This window comes from Balaenoptera physalus, assembly GCF_965194825.1.
Source record: "Balaenoptera physalus genome assembly, chromosome: 11".
Taxonomy (NCBI): Eukaryota; Metazoa; Chordata; class Mammalia; order Artiodactyla; family Balaenopteridae; genus Balaenoptera; species Balaenoptera physalus.
Genome location: NC_138896.1, coordinates 43,200,595 through 43,223,485, shown reverse-complemented (window position 1 = coordinate 43,223,485; position 22,891 = coordinate 43,200,595). Strand labels below are relative to the sequence as shown.

At 36.9% G+C, this 22,891-nt stretch overlaps 1 protein-coding gene across 1 annotated transcript in view; it reads right to left on the bottom strand.

The window, feature by feature from the left end:
• Nucleotides 1-22,891, bottom strand: part of GFRAL (GDNF family receptor alpha like) — a 58,750-nt gene that overhangs the window by 22,627 nt on the left and 13,232 nt on the right. The window contains 4 exon segments of the mRNA XM_082414348.1: nt 10,249-10,499; nt 15,500-15,830; nt 16,730-16,786; nt 21,327-21,737. Of these exon segments, the coding sequence (XP_082270474.1) occupies nt 10,249-10,499; nt 15,500-15,830; nt 16,730-16,786; nt 21,327-21,737 (1,050 nt within the window).

Here is a 22,891-nt window from a genome sequence, read left to right as displayed (position 1 = left end):
TTGCCTTTATGACCCTGACCATTTTCTATTTCCCTCAGAGCACATTTGAGTTGCTACACGGATCAGTGCCTCCAAAACTGCAATGCTTAAGGCCGCAAACAAACTCTTTTTGTTACTTACAGCGTTCAGCATTTCTTGGTTGACATTCTTGACGTATGGTACCCAGACAAGCTGTATCTGCAACATCTGATGCCCTAATTTCATCTCAGAACTACTTAATCAGAAACTCTGGGGTGGGAACCCAACAATGTGTTTAACAAGCACTGTAGGTGATTCTCTAGCAGTTAAAGTTTGAGAACCACTGGTCTAAGCCACTATCTCAATAAAAGTTTTAGGAAGGATAAGGACATCTGCTTAGAATCTTTCATGACACTATGATACCTACTGATTACTAGATTGACACAATACACTAGGCTGATTAGGTTGATATGTTTCTTAGTAGCAGACAGGTTACGAGATATGTAAGTTATTTGATAGTTATTAAATTAGACTTTTTTTTTTCCTTAAAGGTCTTTGAGAGATTGTCTAGGTTCATGCTACTCAGAGTGTGATCCCTGGACCAGCAGCATTAACATCTCCTGGCAGCTTGTTAGAAATGCCAATCTCAGGCCTTCACCCAGAACAACTGAATCAGAATCTGCATTTTAACTAGAAACTATGTGATTCTTATACACATTAAAGTTTAATATCAAATGTCCAACTTCATCATCTGACCTAAAACCATTCAAACATATATTTAAGAAGTCACTTATTCTGAGAAAATATGACACCTTAGAACTTCTGGAAATTAGTCTGTTTCCCACACCATCTGTGTGACATCATAATGGTTATGTAAAAATTGATTTGTGTGATTTTCCAAATCCCTCAAAGTCTATAGTAAGAGTTTATATTTACTGAATTTTACTATTGTTATGGATATTTCTCTACATGAATTAACTGATATAATCTTTGCACCAACATTCTGGGTTAGCATTGATTTTCCATATCACAGACAAGAAATTGAGGCCAAAAGTGAGTAACTTGTTCACAGTTACTTATCCTGTAAATGATGGAGAAATTATCCAAACCCAGCATGCTGGTGCCATATTGCCTCTCTAAGACTAGGCTCTAGAATAAGGTCTATTAACACTTCCCAACATGACATCTGATTATTAGAGGCATTGTTGTTGATCATGGTTTTTAACCAAAAAATCAAGGCTGGGGCCAAGGAAGAAGGGAGGTGAAAAAAGCTCTGTGTGTATTTTAGGTTTGAAAGTTAATAAAGGTTTAATATACTGATTTACCTCTGAGGCCCAGAGCCAAAGAAATATCCAGAATTCTAAGTAGCATAAAAGCCTAAAGTTACAGAGTTTACCATGGATCTGATTTTTTTACATTGGGTGGTAACTTAAGTCATTCTAAAGAAATGGTTTATTTGTTTTTATTATTCTTTATGTTGCTAACTTATAACACACATGCCTGTTCTCTAAAGAGTTCTGAAGAGTTTGCAAATAATGAAAAACAGGTTCCTAAAGGAATAATTTTTAAGAGGAAAAACATACATTTATAAGTGAGTGTCTACGACTTGGATGGACTACAAATTCACCATGGAGCCACTTTAATCCCAAAAATACAAAATACTGGACAATTTAGAGGCTATGTTATAAATATGAATACAGAGTAGAGAAATTATGTTGAATGTTCCTTGGAAAACCAAGAGATTTTTTTAGCACCTGGACTGAATTTGAAGGAAACTGGACTTGAATTAGAGTTTTGTGTAGGAACCAAGAAAAAGTCAGTGGTTTTGGCTAGATGAAGTGATTTATTTAAAGCCAAAACTTAACATAAAGCTCCTGGAATACCAACCTATATGAATTGGCTATAAGAGAAGGTGTTGTGTGTGTGTGTGTGTGTGTGTGTTGCGTGTGTTGCGTGTCTGTGTGCATATGTGTGAGCATATGAGGGGGAGAGAGGGAGAGAGAGAGAGAGGGAGAGAGAGAGAGAGAGAGAGAGATTTTTGCAATGGAAATGTCTTTCACAATTCACTTCGCTCACTGTTTTATTTATAGTCTATAACCTTACTTTCTCAAAGAGCCAGTGACCAGATGACAATAAAAATTAAAACAAGAATTGACAAAAGTGAGTTTGAGCCTCTATTAATCCACTTTGCACAGTCTTTAAATTATTTTCCTGAAAATAAGTGTAAAATGTTATGCAGTTTAGGAAAAATATACAAAACTATGTATTAAGCACTTCTGTGCCTAAATGGGTGTGTTTAAAGGACCTTCTATAAGAATGCTCATTAATGGAATGTTACTTTTAGATCAAGACCTTCACTGGGAATAGACAGATGAAATATTGTAAGGCAAGATGAAACAGCGAAATAAATAATCTATCCATTGAACGGAGACAAATAAGATAAGTAAGACAGTCTTACTGGCAATGTTGATATCTAAGACGAGGCCTCAATAGACAGATGGGTGAGAAGTGTGGCTACAGGAAGAAATAAAGTTGTAGAAATACTTACTAATCTGAGGGCTCTTTTCCCAAGTTTCTCAAAAGGCTATACACATGTTTAGGAGTTTTTATATGAATATTTCACAAAAGCCAGGTAGTTTTGTAAATCTATTGGAGACTGTCTTTTTTCATCCTTGTTACTAACGGACAGGGCTACCTGTATCCTAGAGTTCGTTAAGGGGATAACACACATTTAAGAACAAAAATGTGTTAGAACCAATTGCCTATTTCAGTGCTGACACCACACAAGAATCAACTGTAAAAGAGTTTCCCACTATTCAGACTTTTTGAAAGTAGAACTGTGAAGAGGAAAAGTATTGGAAAATATAAGGAGCCTGAAATGTTTTTATTAAAGTGGGCAGTAGCAACCCAGTCTTATTAATTCCTGATTCTTTTGCTCAAATATTTGAATTGAAAATTCCAGCTTAAGTGGAAACACAAATGAGTGAGGCTCTTAATAGGAAAGCTATATTATGAAGAGAGGTCTAATAAGGGGGGAAAAGAACAATGGTATTCAGAAGGCAGTGCTGCCACAGAGATAGAGTTGATTCATTCATCCATCCATCCCCATCCATCCATCCATCCATCCACTCACTGTTTATTGAGTAGCTAATGTGTGCCAACTGTGTTTTTAGGCACTGGGGTGAAGCAGGCCAACTTAAGAGCTGCATGGTATTAGTCTTGCCTTTCTGTGCACAGGAGTTTCTCATTCCCTGAGAGGTGTGAGCTAAAAGAGGTTCTGGGTTCTCCGGCCACTGACTGGGTTTTTCCCACATGTGGATTAGAGCAGTGGTTCCCAAACTTGGTTGAAAATCAGAAACACCTGGGTGATTTTTTTTTTTTTTTTATACAGATTTCTGAGCTCTACCTCAGGCCTACTGAATTAGAATAATTGAGGTTAGGGTCAAATATCTATATTTTAAACAAACCTTTAGATATTTCTGAAGGATGAATAGGTTTGAGGGCCAAGAATTCCATGTCCATCTTCTCAGTACTTTGCGGTTGTCTTTGTGATCATCAGGCTCTTCATTAATAATGAAAAGATTGTTCCTAACAGAGTTGGGGAACCAGCTGTCTTTAGTGAAACATTAATATAGAAACTCCTAAACTTGGGTATAGTCTTTGTTAAACATCAGAAAAAGAAACCCAATAGTCCAGTCCTGAATCCAGTGCCAAAAAACAGTGGTATCTAAAGTCAGGGTGATTAAAATGTGTAGAATATCTGCTATGTAACAGGCAGTTTATACACTTAATCTCATTCAAGCTCTCTGGATGCATATGGCATCTCTGGCAAGCCCTAATAGAGGTACAGCACAGACCCCTTGGATTCTAGAGCAAGACTCCACCATCTGTAGGAGGAGCTCATTTGCCATTTAAAATATAGTTCCTAACATGTTGCTGGGTATTAAGAGATTCATTAAGTCATTGGTTCCCAGAAAGGTGAGTACAGGATATCATTGTTAACTAATTGGACAGCTGTCACACCACAGACCCACCTAGATGTGGCCTGAGAGACCAGTGGTGAGGGGGCATCCTCCCCAAGGGAGAGCATGAGCAGTGCTCTTGATTGCCCGCTTTGCAGAGACAGACATGGATAGAAGTTAAGACTGGTGGGCAGTGGTAGATTGCTTGATCAGAGAGATGGAAAGAGCATCCTTGAAAGACTGTAGACAAGGAAATGAAGGGAAGAGGTGTATGGAAGGTCCTGTGGTAGTAGCACAAAGTGGGCAGATCAGATAGTATGCACCATGGAGTAGGCCCTCAACAACCAGGTCAACTAGTGACCTGCCCAGAGGAGGCCAACCACACCCTCTTCAGCCACGTAATGGCTGTGCACTGAGCATGTGGTGGCAAGGATGGCAGCCATGCATGGCCCCACAGACTGGACTCCGTCTCCCTCAGGCCGGCCCATCAAAGTTCTGCCAGTGCTGAATGCCAAACAGCACAGCAACAGCAGAGACCTGTATGGAGCCCACAGTTTGGCAGGTGTGTGGCAGACTGATGATACCATAACCCTTCCACCCTGAAGAAGGCAGTGATGCATTCCTGCTGGAATTTATACCTATTCTGGGTATGGATCTGCCTTTGCTCCTTACCATCAAATACTTCCTCCAATGCCTAGTTCATCTTTGTGCAGATGTAACCTGACGGTGCTTCCCCTTGGATCTGGCCCTGGACACCTCCTTCTTCCCTCTTCAGTGCTTTTCTGTCCCTGCAGCATGAAATGGACATTAGGCTCCACTCAGTATTTATGTATGTACTATACACAATCTCCAGGGAATCAAGGTTCATGGGGCCACCCCTGAGAAATAGGACACAGAATCCAAAGGATGTCTTTCCTGTCCTTCTGCCATGAAGACAGTTCTGAGATGTATTTCTCAAAGCACCTTGGAAGGTCCCAAAAGGAACAGGAACACTTGAAAGAGCTGGAGTGATAGTGTGAGTTGATTCCTCTTGACTGCATTGTACAGAGTTTTACAATAAAGATATGAGCTCAGGTAGAAACTGGCTGGTTTTCAAGCAGAGATCAGAGAGATTAAAATGAGGACCCTATGACATGAAAGCCGACTGTCTTAGGTCCCAAATAGTAAGAGATACGACTGAACAAGATTGTTCAGTCATAAAAGTCCCAGTATTTCTGAGTTAGACAAATTGACTCAGCTAAGCAGCAAAAATCAGATTAAGGGGAATACATTTTCACTCAAGTCCATTGTTTAGATTAGCTTAAATCATTGCATTAGAGAGAGAGGTATGGGGGTGAGGAAGCAGGGCAACAAGGCACACTTGGGAACTAAGTCAAGAAAACACTTTTTTTATTGTGGATACTGGCACATGGAACTGACTGAAAGCAAATATATTAGAAACCTAACACATTTTTAAGAGATTATGTTGCCAAGGAAGCCACCGGTTGGCTTGCAAAGAGTCTGTGACTGCTAAATGTTAAAGCAACTCACAGTCTCTCAAATCTCGTGAGCAGGATATGGTCTAGGAGAGCTACTGTTCCCAAAGGAGGGCATCCTCTCCCCCAGCCTACTGTAGATACAGCTGTGGAGGATGGTGCATAAGGAAAAAGCTTCCAGAGGGCAAGATGGGAGCCTTAAGGGTGGTTCTTCCCAGATATCTGTCAGAGGAGAGGCTTCAAATGTCTACCAGGCAGGATTACATTACTGGGTGCTATAACTCTCCCTTTTGGCCTTATTTTGAATGGGCGTCTTTATTGATGTTATGCTGCTCCTGTTAATATACCTATAACATGCATGCATGCGTGTGTGTGTGTGTGTTATTTGTGTTGGAGGGATGGTAGGGAATAACTTCTCTTTCTAGTTCATGGGCTGCCTGTCCACTCCATGGTGCTACATCATCTGGATTGCACATCACCCAAGATCCAGGTCTTTGAGCTAGTGACTGTCGCTGGATGAACATTTGGGAAACCTTGGGTCATCTCCCTTGGGGAAAGGGTAAGTACATTCTCTTTGTAGACAGAAGAGTGAAATAGATATTGGGTGAATTGTGGCAGAGTCTTACTTGTCAATTAATAACCATAGTTGCCTTTTCTTCTGGTTCAAAGCTGTACTACAGTTTCCCAGCTTTCTTGCAGACAGCTGTGGCCACGTGGTTGAGTCATGGTCAGCAGGACGTGGGTGTAGGTGACGTGCACGGCTTCCACTACCAAACCATAAAATACTCCTCTGTGACTATGTTGCATTCTGCATTCTGTCTTACCCTCTTTCCAGCTGAGTGGAGAGGGCTATGAAGTCCGTCATGAGAAAGAGACACACATTGGGAAGAGGCTGGTCCTCTAAATATAGGTTACTATTCAGCCTTTAAAAAGAATAAAGCCATCATATGTGTACAAACTTGCAAATGGGTCAATCATATATTTTTAAATTAAAAAGGGAGCTGTAGAGCAGGATGTATAGTTTGATTCCATTAAAAAATACCTGTGTGTGTGTGTCAGGGAGAGGGAGGCACTGTTTGAGTGTGTACAAAATGTACAAGGTACGTATATTTTACAAGCAAAAAAAAAAAAAAGAGAAAGAATGTACACCAATCTTGTAAACGTTGGCTCTCTCTAGAGAATGAGATTGGGGAAAGAAGTTAACTTATTTTTGTTTCTATATTCTGTAAATTTTGTTTAAGCTTGTATCCCAATTATAATGTTTTCTGTTCCCTATAGGATTTAATATAAATAGGTAGTCTCTTTTTATGTATTTATTCTTTTTAAAAATAATTCTTCAAAAAGAAGCTGAGCCTTCAGGGGCAGAATGGGTTTATTTCCAAACCTCTTTAAGAGATTTGTCTACAGTTGGCATAAAAAGACAACTTTGCACCAGGAGAAAAGAGAATATTCCTGTCAGCATGCGGTACACACACATCTGTAGATTGAATTTTTCAGTGTAGCAGGGAAAGGCAGCAGCAATCTCTTAATTCTTTCCATTTCTGTGGTCCTCTTTGTCTTAACCAATTTTTTTCTCTTCCTTTTCTCTCATGCCTCTCTCAGCTCTAACTGCCAACAATTTGCTCTGGGCTGCAAGATGCCAGAGAGAAGTGAGTCTGTGGATGCAGAGGTGTGCAGGTGAGTGCAAGTTGGTGGCCAAATACCCAGTGCCTTCAGGATGCTCAGTGCCCAAATGTGGTCCTGCAGACTGGAACCGAGGCACGCTCTTCAACATGTTTTCAAAGCTCAGATCTGAGACGAGAACGAAGAGGTTCTGCCTGAGAAGGCTGTGGAGCATCCTGAACCAACACAAGCTTGTTGTCCTCATAGTGTTACAGGCAGGAGAACACCGTGGGCTGCAGTCAACCAGCCAGGGCTGGACTCCTGCATCCACTGCATCCTGGACATGGAAGCCGAGTGACCCAGCTCACCTCTCAGCTGCCTTTATCTCCCGTGTGAAACTGCAGAAATAATATTGTCCAGCTCATGGAATGATTAAGGTTAGATGAGAAGTGTGACCCCAGATAAGCACTCATTCTAGCAACTCTCTCATTTTTTATAATTATTATAAGACTCTGGCTTGGATACATCAAGGTAGATTATTTCCAGATTTGTTTCAAGCAAGTGTTCTTCAAACTTCCGAGAGCAGCACATTACTGAGTCATGAAGTCAATTTAGTAGGTAGTCAGCATTGAAAAAATATGATGGAATAGAATAATAATTTTTAAAAAACAGAAGACACAGCACGTAAAAATCTAATGTCAAATTCATTGCTTACTGTGGTCTGAGGTCAAGTGAGTTTGAAAAACAATGACTTGAAGCCAAACAAAAGTGACAAATGGAAAATTTTCTCCAACTGTCCTGTCTGGTCTATTCAGTTCTGTCCCTTTCAGGTAAAACAAGCAGAAGGAGAAGGGCTTCGGAAACCAGATGTAATGAGAGCTGATTTTTTTGAGAGGTTGATAAAATGTACTAACAGTTTTTAAATTTTTATTTTATATTGGAATATAGTTGATTAACAATGATGTGTTAGATACGGGTGTATTTTGATAAAGTGTGAGCATGCTGGGCTGATGTGAAAAGTCAGAGGCAGTGGTTAGAATTAATTCAAAAATCTCCATGTGCCACTTCCCAAGTATATGGGGCAGGGGATGAGGGTTTGTTAGAACTAGCCAGGTTAAGGATTTAATTTGTGTTTTTGTCTGAAACTTTTCCTATTAATTCAAGTACTCAGAACCCTGACAGAAGGCTTTTAAGGTTCCTTTAATTCTATAAACATATCACTTAAAATTCCTACTTTTTGTAAGTAATGTTTGAGGAGAAAACCTCATCATGTTTAGTCTTCCGAAGTGAGTGAAGAAAAGTGGAATCATTTTGAATTTTTATTTTTCTAAAACATTATAGAGTATGTCAATGTTTATGGATTTTTGTGTCCATTTCTACTGTTTCTTCATGAATATATATGTATTTTTGCTCTATACAGGTGGCCAAATACAATGAAAGTAAAACATAAGAATTATTAAAAACACATGGGAGAAAACCCGGTTTGGAAGTAGAATTAGGTTGCTTGCACTGGCATTCTCAGGGAATTTATGCCCAAGGAATTGGTTACCACTAACTTGTAGAAACTACATTTTTTTTTTCTGGACACCATTTAATATGGAAAAACCACTTATAAATAATCATGATAGTGTAATTGTACATATTGTTGTTGGTTTAAGTTACTTTATTTGGTATTTCCTTTTGTAATATTATGAGCCATTCATTATAAGTACCTTTATTTCCAACAGAATTAGTCACCTAGTACTAATCAGAGAGGAAGATTATTTAGAAAATATGACTCAACATATATCATGCAATTTTCCTCTTTGTATCATGATTTCAGTTGAAATATGTCTGTAGTGCTAATTATAGAAATTCCACAGAGAGCTCTGTTGGAATCAAACCATACACTCTGAGTCGTATGTTTATTACCTAATACATAACAAATCACAAGTTTGATCATATTGGCTAATGTGTTATCGCTTTAGTATCTTTAAAGAAATATAGAACAAAATTTAAAAAATGTGTATATCTGTTTATAGTTAGATAGATATATATAAAGATATATACAGATCTGTATCTGTCAAAATTTGTATAAATATAAAGATTTTTTGCAATGAAATGGTAAATGTCTATTATTCCCTCCTGGAAATGGTGCTTGTGGTTTGGTGGTTACACCTAGGGGCTTAGGAGCCGGGGATGTTTTGGGACTCACATAGTTGCATGGATTAACCTTGAAGGTAGATGATGGAGAGGTCTTGAATTAGTGTGTGATCACATCGTTAAGCTTTTTCCTAGAAGACTTATAGCCAAATCCCTCTCAACCACTTGTTCCCTTTGAGACTGTAGACAAATTATTTAAATTCCTAAATCTGTTTTCTTATCCCTAAAATACTGTACATAATAACTTTAGAAAATGTGTTTTCCATTCCCTTATGCAGGTAGATCAGCAGACATATTAAAGACCAAGGGGAGATAACTAAATCCAAGGGTAAATAGGTTTTACTTAGGTTAGGACAGCTGTATAGTAGATTGTTAACTACCCCCTGATGAATCCAGCTTTGGATATACACATCCTTCTCACCGTGACTGTGAGCTTGACCATGTGACTTGCTTTGTCCAGTGGGGCACTAGCAAATATAGCAGAAGCAGATGCTTGACAAGTACTTGTTCACTGGGGATTAGCTGCTAGGGATGCTGCCATCACCATGAAAGATCCAGGGTCTACTGCTGCAGAGGTCATGTGGAAGAGAACCACGCCATCCCAGACAATAGTCCTTGCTAAACAACACCTGAACAGACTGGCCACGGTCTCACCACCAGATGATTGTACCTTCATGAGAGACCCCAAACAAGACCATCAGAAGAACCACCCAACTGAGCTAAGGCCAGTGAGAAGAATTGTGAACAAATAAATAATTCTTTCAAGCCAAGATTTGGGTTGGTTTGTTACTTGCAATAGATATCTGTTACATTCAGTTATCTGGCAGGATAAACCTTTTAGGCTGTTGATTTTGAAATCAATATGACACCTAGGAGTGATCAATCATATAAATTAACAACATGTATCATTTGCAGATAAAAGAGTAAAATAGCAAATGTGCAAAACATAATCAGAAAATAAATTTTAAAATTAAAAACATAGAGTTGACTTTGTGACCAGATTTTCTGTGCTGGATTACTACTTTGTGCTGTATAGACAAAAACAAGAAATATATTATATATGTGTGTGTGTATATATATATGTATATATATATAATTGGGTAACTTACTGAAACATGATTTTCTATGAAGCATATGCTGGAAAATCTTGCACAAGGATTCTTCACTTTGGGTAGTGGTCCTACATGTGCACTGCACTTGAAGGACTGTCCCAAGGGTACCAATGTAAGCTGCTTTGCAGTCATTACTTCCGGAGCAAGTGAGGTCTTGCTTGCTTAAGGTGCTGATGCAGGTCTCATCCTCATGGCACTTTCTTATCACACGCTGCCAGCACTTTGCCTGGAATGTTCTATAGCGCCTCCTAGAAAGAGTCAGGAAATGGAATTAGTCTCTGAATAATATTATTTCACACTAACATGTAGTGTTGCCTCACCTAACGAAAGATTGACATAAAGCAAAATGCCTTCTAGATGCTTCTAAACATAGTTGAAAACTAAGTTTGTACATTCAAACATCCCAACAGAGAGTGTGAAAGAAAACGTAGAGAAAACTTGTGAATTATTTTCCTTTTGTGATGAAAGACAGAGGTTAAGTTTAGGATTACCTGGATGACTCTTCCTTCATTACTAATTTTATTTCACTGGGTGATGATTTGCAGTAAGAACTCCTTGAGAGATTTATTAGTAATAATTTCTGAAGCAGAATGTGGTTTTGAGACTAGCATTTGGCCATTGACTCCCACAAAGTGATTTCAGAAAAGTCTCTTGACTTTTCAAGAGAGTTTTCCTACAGGATGGGAGGTACTGTATTCTTTCTCAATACTTCTAGTCAGACTAATTAGAGTTAACAAAATGCTCTGAGGTTCTCTGGCAGCATGAGCTAATTTAAAGCAAAACATGAGTTTATTTAATGGTCGAGATAATCCATTAGAACCATATCCATTCATAACTTTTCTGACTACATATATCATTCTTGCTGTATTAGCTTTGAATAAAATCTGGATAGTGTACAATAATTTCATATTTGAAACTTTCACAGTAAGAACATATCTACTTAGTGGAACCAAGAATATTAATCTTCCTATTTATCACGTATAATTATTTTTTTCCCTGTCCTGAATACGTCACCATCAGACACGCATGAAAACCCTCTGAGTACATGTCATTTGTCCTGTGCTTATTTGCTTTCATGTTACTCTGCTTAAATCCATAAATCACATTATTTTCAATAATCTTGTATTTTAAATCATCTTAAAGGAATCAGCTTTTAAATACAATGGTAAAAATTAATTAATATATTAAAATTTATATTTAATAAAATACTACAAAATTTTTGAGCATATAATTCTGAATCCAGAAGAACAAATATGTTCCTTTAATGCAATTAAGGGTTTTATATATAAGATGTCATCTAGGTGTAAGCATTGGCAGTACTGGTTGTCATCTATGAGGTTGACAGGTGCCATTTAGTCTTTCTTAAATATATGTTTTACAAAGTTTAAGTTGCATTATTTATCTCCTCATAAAAGTTATTTCATACAAAAAAGTAGTTGTGAAATTTTGCAAAAATGATGAGCTGAAGGATATTTAATTAAAAATTAAAATATTATAAAAATATTTTGGTATACTTACTATCTAAATTATTTGAAAAAATTAAATATGGCAAAATATTTTATATTATAGGAATTTTGTTTTATGTTTGAAATGTTTTGCTGTGTAGCTGTTTCATTATCCTTATTTTCTCGATATACTGCAATTTCTTATTCTGGTTTATTACTTCAACCATTAAGTATTTAAAAGAGTAATTTTTAAAATAGAGTTGATTATTTAGTTTTTAGTTTTGCTATAAGTTTCTGGTTATACTGTAAAATGTAAAAGAATATGGTCTGTGTAGTTTCTACACACAGAATGTATTACATTTGCCTTTGTGACCTAATATATAGTCATACTTTGTGAATATTCCTTAGCACTTAAATATGTCTATTGTGGAGTTTTGCTTTTAAAAAGTAGATAAAATTTCTTGTAAGCAATTACTTTTTTTCACTACTTTCTGGAGTTCATACATATGGAAAAACAATGTATTGTAATTTCCTGTAAATTCCTAAACATTTATAATTGGCAAAATATAATCTCACCTCCCAGTGTGTATCAGTATTGGGCAAATTAATTGAAAAAATAGTTCTTTATATCACCTTCTTTGGCCTTTTGAAATACACAGAGGAGTTTCAAGACCAATCATGAAAAGAGTAAGCGGGTACAGGGACAGAAGTTGTATTTTAAAATCCAATTGCTCTGCTTTGCCCCATGTATAAGGGCTTCTGCAAGAAAGATCCATGATAAAGGCTTAACATTCTCACTGAAGAAGTTGTTTTTCATTTGGAGATTTTTTTTCCCATCTGAATTACATTAAGGATAATTTAATATAAATACTGGAAATCTCCCTAAGGCAAAATCTGCTTGAGAAAATGACAGAATTTGTCTTTCATCTTGACAACTAATATTGTATAATATTTCCATCACCTCTATAAAGTGTTCATTCAGAGACTATTTGCACATGGTGAAAAGAAAAAGACACACAATCCTTACTCCCTGAATTAATATATAAAAGACAGGAATTACATAAGAAGAGACATGTATCTGTATATTAAAACATTATAAAAATTAAGAAGTACAGATATTCAAAAGTGGAGGGAAACGAGATGAAGTCTTTTGAGAGCATATCGTGTTCCAGACCCTGCACCAAGCACTTTGGAGAGGTTGTGAAACCCAGGAGTCCTTGTGGAGGAAAATCACCAACTCTGTATCAGCCAGTCTGAGGAGGTGTTGATGCCAAAGTGAGGTTCATGCAAAAGTGTGTGTTTCAGAATCCATCACAGGGCTTCTCAAGGCCTGTAGCAGCAGATCCCATCACTCGACACTAAAATATAGTATTTGATAGGGAAACTCAGATATATCACCCTGAGAAAATTGAGTACTAATAACTCCAAGAAAATGACGTAGAATATCCGGGGCCCTGGCACTGGAATCAGGTAAAGCTTGGTACCATCCATGGAGACATCTGGCATTTTTACAGGGATTACTTAAAAAAAAAAAAGTGTCCTCTGGCTGGGTAAAATGTTATTTGGTTTCACTGTTAGTGAAGATAGATGATAGACAGTAATATTTTACTTGTGATATGAGAAAAATAGTGCAATCAAATGTTTTTTACCACATTTCATTGATTACAGGAGATACAATTATTTTATTACAACTAAAATCACTTGTTGGCAGTTGTTATTGTTTTAATTTAATACTTTTTTTTTTTGGTCATTGAGCTTAAGATGCATTCCAAACATGTTAGGGATATTAAAATGTGCAAAATTTTTGCATCTTTGAATCAATGAAATATAATAGTACACTGAATAAGGATTTTTGAGATATAAATGAGTTTGAAAAATTTTAATTTCATTGTAAAAAATATTTTTATTGTTAATTTTATTATTCATTCAAGAGAAATAATTAGTAAAACTTAAAATAACTGATAAACATTTGCAGGAAAAGATCCGCAAATAAAACTTTCTTAAGAACTTTGACATTCTGTATAAGTTGAAGCAAAAAAATATAGTCAATGCTTTAGCACTCTGCTGAGAGCTTTACCCTTTATCTTACAGAATGTGTGTTATAGGGAAGCAATTCTCTTTTTTTGGCAAATGTTTACAAGATCTGCAGCTACTTTGCAAGTTGGAATGACTGACAGTAAAGGTGTGAGGATAGTTAAAAGGCGGAAGGAAAGCAGTTCACCAAGAATCAGCTCATTCAGGAAGTGATGTCATTAAATCTCATTTGCCAGTGGTTTAAGCAAGGTGACAAATGTGACAATCTTTCCCTGAGCTATCACACCTAGCCACTTCTCCACACTAAATGTTTATTTTGACCTTTAAAGGGATTTGCTATATATGGAGTTTTATTCATTTAAATACAATTAAATAAAATAGTCCCTAATAGAAGGTACTGGGCAAACAAATTAATATGAATTTCTTGGGGTAATTATTCCAAGAAGAAGCAGAAGCTTCATCCCAATTAATGCTGGTTGTTAAATAAAGCTCCTTTAACGTGATAATATCAATGTTACAGGTAGTTTTGATTCATCAAGTTTATTCAGTATCCTCTTTCTTTCCTCCATCTTCTGACTCGTGTCCAAAGAGGCTCACTTAACTGTGGTTTTCTTACCACACAAAAGATCAATTCGCCTTGAATATATAAGGAAATATGTTAATTAAGACCACATTGAGGAGAAGAGAAAGCCAAGGTGTTGGTTTCAATTTATGGTTTCCAGGAGGAGTTACCTGCAAAGGTAAAGTCTAGTCTCAACTAGCAGCCAGGTGGAAATTTTAATAAGTGAGCACATCATTCACACCTCTGTTCAAAATCTCCCAGTACCGCTCTTCTTTCTCTGAGTAAATCCATTCTCCTATTCCTCTTCCCCTTGTGCACTCTACCCTCCTTGCCTGAGATCATGCCACACACATTTCTTCCTCAGCACTGGCTCGTCCTTTTGTTTGGTATCTCTTCTTTCCAGTATTTACTGAGACAAGCTCATTTTCTCACTTATTCGACTGGTAAAATGTCTCTACTGGGGTCACCCCATTTGCACTGCAATTATTTCACTCTTTCTGCCCATTCACATTTCCCCTTATTGCACGTGTGTGTGTGTGTGTGTGTGTGTGTGTGTGTGTGTGTGTGTGTGCTCCACAGGGCAGGCATTTTTGTATCTTGTACCCTGATACCTAAAATAGTAGTAAGTGCCTGGTAATTATTTTTTGAATAAACAAATACGTGACTAACATCATTGCCTCGAGAATTAAGGGTGAGAGGTTGGGAAGAGAGGAAAGGGTGCATTCCTGACACCATGGCACATGTGTGTTGGGGAAATCCAAACTCTAGCTCCTTCCTCATCTCCAGCCTAAGACACAAAATATTTATTTTGAACTTTAAAGAGTCACCTCATCAAAATTCTATGACATTTAACAGCCTTATGTAATCACACCCCCAAAAAACAATAATAAAACTGACATACAAGACATGTCTATTAAGCAATTCATGAGTCTCACTTGAATATGAAATTTTAATAATGCTATTTCATGACTACCCAATCCTGACAAACTGAATTTCTTGTATTCCAAAAACATATTCTGCATTTGAATTTCGAAAAGGATACTACACATGTACCATGGATTCAAAACTATGAATTGTCTGGCTTTATTTACATCATGTTGGATGATGGTGGGAGCTCTAGCTAATGTAATGAGATCAAGTGTTGGGACTAGACTGTAACAAATAAGGTTCCAAAATCAGAAAGTAAGGTATGCGTGTTTTTACTCACCTGCATAATTCATCATTTTGGCAGCTGTGAATTATATCGAGGCAAGTTGGGGCTGGAACTCTGTTCACTGCACATGGCTTGCTGTGAAGAGCTTCTCTGGACTGCTGACAAGGTACATCAGAGGGAGCACAGTCACAAAAAGCCAACATCTGGGCAGTGTTAAAAGGCATATTTTGATAGAAGAACTGGATGGCTGCTTGGCAGTGTTTCACATCACACAGGTTTCCATTTGCTGAGCAAGCTTTCAGGTAAAGGGCCAACTGTGTGTTACAGAGGACATCAGCCACACACTCCTTCGCCACTTCCAAACAGGACTTGATCCCTCTGACTCCTAAAAGCAATGATATGCCCAGGTCGTGGAAAAGTAAACAAAAAGCTGTACATACAGATTCTGCAAAACACTGTGAGAAGTCCGTGAGCAAAATACAATGATGTACCCATGTGTTATTTTTGGCAAACATTCCTTCTTTTTCCCTTAGAGTTAGTATGAACTTACTGGGACCTGAATAGTGGACTATTTGCATCATCTTTCATCTGCACTGGCTATGTATTGTGATCCAGAAGTGATGGGAAGTGTGTAGGGCCAAAACTGAGCTGCAGAAAATAATTCTTGAGTCCAAGTTTCTCAAATGTAAACAGTAAATCTTCAGAAATTGTATTTCAGCTATATAGCTAATGGTGCGTTCAGTGGCTCGAATCAAAACGTTCTTGTTCTGTTGCACTTTTTATTTGGGGGGGAAATCTTGACTAAAGGCTGTAGTTATTCCAACATATAAAAATGTTCACATTCTGGAAAACACGGGTATGTGTGAGTGCCCCGCCCCCAACACATCCACATACACAAAAAGACCTCAGTTTAATTTACATGATCAAAATATCTATGAAATTTAATGACGACCTAGTTTTTGGTTTTAATTGTAAAGTATTCTTCAGCATAACTATGAGTAAACGATGGATGGGCAAAACAGATGTCTTGTCACATGAGTGGAAGAAATGCAATGATTTTGTTGCCTTTTATTGTTTTTTTAAAATTTTATTTATTTACTTATTTAAAATTTTACTGGAGTATAGTTGATTTGATTTTGTTGCATTTCGTAGTATTAGAATGATAAAAAAATCCACACAATTTATTTTGTAATGGCATATCTTTAAGAAGCCTAGTAACTACATTTTAAATTATATTGTCCAGTATTTACCATGCAGATCAAAATAACAATTTATAAACATTACCATGATAGGAAAGAGTAGTTAGATTCCACTTGAATTTATTATCCTCTTTCATGTTATCTAGAAGGAAAACAAAGAGACTATTTTATTAGTGAACAATGTTCTAAATTTAATAGGAGCATGTGGACTACCTTTATGAGTGAATAATCAAGCAAAAGTACCTATAAGCTCATGTAACCCTTATTTAATCCTTGATACACAAAATTAGTGAGGTACAGATGAAGAAAAATAAACCCCTGAAATATCATTCAAGTCAGTTAAACAGCCCTGCTCTGAGTATCCAGTTACTGGAAGATTTAAACAAATGCTAATGACTAGGCCATGTGCTCAGAAGTAAACAAAGAATCTGTCTGGAGAGAAAGAACAGAAGGAACATTGTCTGAACCAAAAAACTCTTCCCAGTAAGGTCTTAATTAGATTGAAAAGCAATTTAAAGACTATTTCCACCTCTATCTTAGCCTCCCAGAGTTTTTAGGAATTGTAAGTACAGAATTGAAGACTCTCATTGATGGAAGTGAACTTGGTGACCATCTAATGCTAAAACATTTCATTCAAGAAGCATTGGTTGAGAGAGCTGAATCCTAACCACTAGATCACCAGAGGGGAGGGAGAGGGATGGAGCAGGAGTTTGTGGTTGGTAGATGCAAACTGTTACATTTAGAATGGATAAAAAACAAGGTCCCACTGTATAGCACAGGGAGCTATATTCAATATCCTGTGACAAACCATATTGGGAAAGAATATTTTAAAAAAGGAATGTATGTGTGTGTATAACTGAATCACTTTGCTGTACAGCAGAGGTTGACACAACATTGTAAATCAACTATACTTCAATTAAAATAATGACATTTAAAAATCTCATTTAATTGTTCTTTCTTTCAAAGATAACTTTATAAAAAAAAGAAAATAAAAGAAGCCTTGGTTGAGTCCCTACTATATACCAGGTGCCATATTGAAGACAAATCGGCAGTCCCTATTGTCAAACCTATTAGGAAATAGAGACACACAAACAAAATGAAAATAAAATAGATAGACCACTAATAGACATATGCATAAAGTGATAGAATAGAATTATCAGATTTTCATTTTAAAATAAAAATTCAATTTTTGCCATTGGCTATTAAGATACTGATTTCTGTTATGGCATAAGTGTCTCTTCAAGTTTCAATTTGTCCTGACTTGAGCTGTCTGTCCAAACTCCCTGCCTGCCCATCTGCTGCACATATATGATGGTACAATCATAAGAAAATTCTTTTTACTCCCCGGTGTGTCACAGCCTTTCCAGACTCCTTGTTCCATCTGTTCTCATTATACATGGTTTTTCATTTTTCTACTGGTTAATTCTCAGCTCAAGAATCACTGTCTCTTCTGGAACACAATCTCCTGTGTTTCTGGGATGTTCCTTCTTCTGTGCTACTATTCCATATTGAATGAAATCCCAATAAGCAAATTTCAGAGAGTTCTACAGCTTTTGTGACATACAAAAGTCTAGGCTAGACCTTCTATGATAGCTCTGCTTTAGGAGTGTTTGGTATGGCTGTGCCACTGATTAAAACATATTCAAGAAACTGAGTTCACTTACTGTTATGAACTAAATTTTGTCTCCTTCCAAAATTTATATGTTGAAGCCCTAACTCCTGGTGTGGCTGTATTGGGAGATGGTGTCTCTGGGGAAGTAATTAAGATTAAATGAGGTCCTAAGAGTGGGGCCCTGATCTGGTAGGATTTGTGTCCTCATAAGAAGAGACATTAGTGAGTTTCTTCACTCTTCCCTCTTGACACACACACACCCCATGGAAATGTCCTGTGAGGACATGGCAAGGAGCCAGGAAATCTACAAGCCAGGAAGACAACTCTCACCAGAAACTCACCCTGCTGGACTTTGATCTGGAACTTCCAGCCTCCAGAATGATGAGAAAATTAATTTTTGTTGTTCAAGCCACCCAACCTCTGGTATTTAACTAGGGCAGCTTAAGCAGACTAATACACTCACAACATGAGTAATTATTACAAAAACAACAAAACAATTCTTTTACCATGGGGAAACAAATTCTATCATGGACCCATGCTATTTTATATAATATGAGTAATGCATTATAATAAATTCTCTGCACATTAAATCCTGATTCTGTATGGTGCAGACATAGGTATATACACATTTTCCAGAGAATATTTTAAACAGTAGCTGAATTGCTGAAAAGGAGCTAAAGGGCAGTATGTCATGGGAACACAGAGAAACATGCACCCACCAGACCGCCATCTGCGTTGTAAGATCATACACATTAAAAAATGCACACTGTTCCCGCTTCTTGATCCATTAATATCAAAATATATGCAGACTCTGATATCTTTTCACCCTGCTACCACTCTGGTCCAAGACACCATGCATTTCTCTGTTGAACTCATTTAGTGACATGGTCTCATTTGCTATCCATCAGTGAATGACCCCCAATTTATACCTACAGTACAGATCTCATTTCTATGTGTCATGCAATGAATTTAGATATCAATTTCATACCTAGAACTGTCTACTTGATCTCTTCACTTGGATATCTAACAAATATTTCTCACTTACCATGTCCCAAACTGACTCCTGACCTCTCCTCTGTCCACACCAAAGCCTTTTCTTCCTGTAGTTGTTCCCATGTTAGTCAGTGAAAATAATGGCAACCACATCCTTCTAATTACTCAGGACAAAAACGTTGGCGTCAATGTTGAATCCTTTTTTCCCCTTGCATCCCCATATGATCCATTCACATCAAAACATATCGAGAATCTGACAGCTGTCAACACTGGTCCATCACCCATCATTACAAAAGCTTCCTAACTGGTCTTCCTACTTGGGCCTTATTTCTCTTCAGTCATTTGTCAACACAAAAAACAGAATTATCCTGTTAAAAATGTAGATCAGACCATGACACTTCCTTGGCTCAAATCCTTCAGTGGTTTCCTGTAACACTCAGAATAAGAGCCAAAGGTTTTGAAATGACCTACAAAGCCTTTCATGATCCTGCCCCTGTTTTATTTCTGGCCTCATCTCCTGCATCTCTCCCCCTCCTCTCTCGACTCTACCTCTAGTGTCTTCTTTGCTCTTCCTCAACCTTCCAGACTATCCCCAGCTCACCTTGAGCTTGTGTTTCTGCTGCCTGAAGTGTTCTTTCCCTAAATACCCACATGACTCATTCCCTTGCGTCTTTCCATCTTTACTCAAACATTAATTTCTTCAGATCAACTTTCTGGCCATCCTATTAAAATTACAAACCACCAACTCAGACTTCTTTTTTCCCTACCTGTATTATTTTTCTCCTTAGCACTCATACTGTTTATTTTTTTTAATTTTATTTTTTTAAATTTTATTGGCATATAGTTGATTTAAAATGTTGTGTTAGTTTCTGCTCTACAGCAAAGTGATTCATTTATACATATACATATACTCATTCTTTTCCAGTTTCTTTTCCCATATAGGCCATTACAGAATATTGAGTAGAATTCCAGGTGCTATACAGTAGGTCTTTGTTGGTTATCTATTTTATATATAGTAATGTGTGTATGTTAATCCCAAGCTCCTAATTTATTGCTCCCCCCCCGCCATGTTTCCCCTTTGGTAGCACTCATACTGTTTAAAATATACATCTTCAAATCTTTTATCCTATTAATTTCCTCTTACTGGATGCTACAGCTCACTACTAAGACCCCCCTTTTGGTGATCCCAGTATTCATTTCCCCAGTTGCTGGTCCTTTTCCAGCATTGCCTCATCCAAAGAAAGTTGCCACATCCAAGGGGGCAGACTTTTCTAGGGGACAGCTCCTAACTAAGGGCTAGTCCATGAGAGGGGCTCAAAGGAGCAGCTCCTGTGTCTCAATGGGCAAGATCTCTAAAAGGCCATTACAGAGCCAAACATCTTGTGGAATCAGCTGTTTGTTGTGATCATTGTCTTGCCTTTCAATTTCTCCCTCCACCTAATCCTGTTTTTCTCACTTCTAGATTTTGTTCCTGAGCCCTCAGCCAAGTACTACTCTGTATGCAAACCTCTGTCTCAGAGTCTGTTTCCAGGGAAACTCACCAAGACACTCCTCAACTGAGAATATAAAGCCCTAGAGAGCAATGGTTTTTGTGATTTTTGTTCATTTTGTTTACTGCTTTTTCCCCAGATCTTAGCACATGGCCTAGGACATGGTAGGCACTCAAAGAAATATCTATTAAGTAAATAAATCATCATCCCTTACTACATTATCTATTTCTTTAATTTTTTAAATCCCCTAAAAAATAAGAAGTTTCTTAAATGAAGGACAGTTTTGTTGTTGTTGTTTTGATCCTGCTGCACCAGACTTAGGACTTAGCACATTGTCAATGTCTCATAAGTATTTGTTCAATGAATGAATAAATTAATGAATAAAATTCACATTATTCTAAAACCTTTTAGCATTTATGTCTTTCTTCATAATCATAGTATTTAGACATAGACATAGTCATAGTATTATGTATTTTAATTTTCATTGTCTAAGAGAAACACAGGCAGAAATGGCAGAGCAAAGTCTTTAGTCAACTCATATTTGTGATTATACTTAAGGTTCCCAAATTCCTCCCTTGAATACTGACCTGAAACAATGTCTAGGTTGAATTCATCTTCATTGTCTTCACTGAAGGCTGGAACTGGATTCATCTGAGCATCCTGTATACAAATGTCCTCAAACAAGCTTTTCCAAATTTCAATGCATTTTGCTTCTGAAGGGTCATTGCATTGACAATTCCACAAGATTGTTTCTTTCAGACTTTCTCTTAACGCTGCACACAGGTAGCTTCCATCAAGGGTTTTGCATTGCTCTGATTCCCTCCCACAGGTTTTCTTAAAATTTTCATACAAAAGAGCACAATGTTCAGATTCCTGGCAGATACGTGCTGCCATGACGCAGTAGCTCTTTTTTTCAGTCATTAATGACGTATCTTTCTGATGGAGCCATTGTGTGATGTTGGATTGTGCAGCCAAATATGAGGACAGTGCTGATTCTTCTACAAATAAAAAATGACTAAAAATTAAATGTTATGACCTTTTAATGTTTTCTAAAAAGTGTATAGACATATCTTTTATAAATATACCAATATCTATTGTCTTTCAAAAGCCATTGGAAAAAAATATTGCAAGAGAGCTATTACAAATGATCTTGAATTTTTTTTAAAAATTGAAATAAAAATATTGATTATTTATAGTTTATGTAACTAAACATAATGGTAATGCTCAATTTCATTTAATATTTTATCTTCATTTATTTCATCTTTTCATTACATTTTGATGATGATTGGTAGAAATCATGTGTAACTTAAAATACTTATAGTCCATTATTTCTCTTCTATAAAATTTTGTGAATTTCCATTTCATCCTAGAAATGTACCTATACTAAAGTGTTTCTCCACAGTTTTTCATTATTTCCCCTTTAAGAAGCATTCTTAGACAGTTTTTTCCTAATTCCCTTACCCCCTAGTGAAATTTTAATTCCACAGATATATCGTGCATCTGTTTAGGGACTGTATGTATATCTATGCTTTATATGTAAGTGAGAGGGTTTTTGCTCACCCCTAAGAACCAATTTTCACCCCTTGGGGGTTATATCCTCATAGAGAATGCATGTTCTGCTAGAGAGTTCCAATAAGCACATAATTATATAAACTTTATAGAAAAACGATAAGAAAAACAACCTCAATATAAGAATCCTTACTTGCTTAACCTAAGCTTTCAGAAGTATACCGTCTAATTCTAAAATGTCTCATCTTCCTCTGAGGTCCTTCATGTGGATTCCCACAATGAAAACTTCCTTGACCCTACCGTTCTTCCAAAGTAACTTTTTCCCCTGGGGTATTCATCTCTTAAAAAAAAAAAAAAAAAGGTTGTTCTCTTTTGTTTATTAAATGAGCTTTCTTATATCTTAGTTTTTACAAATGCCTCATGCAAGATAAAAATAATACAATCTATTTCATGATATGAAAATGTTTACTTAAAAACTGCCAGGGCATTCTTAGAAGCACTGTTCAGAGTACAGCTTCTGTACTGCATGGGTTTGGAGACACACACTGTGATAAAGTTTTGCACATTTATCAAACAACAGCTCACATGGATTGCTATAATTATTTACATCAGGCTTCTCTACTGGAACAGAGAACATCTCTCC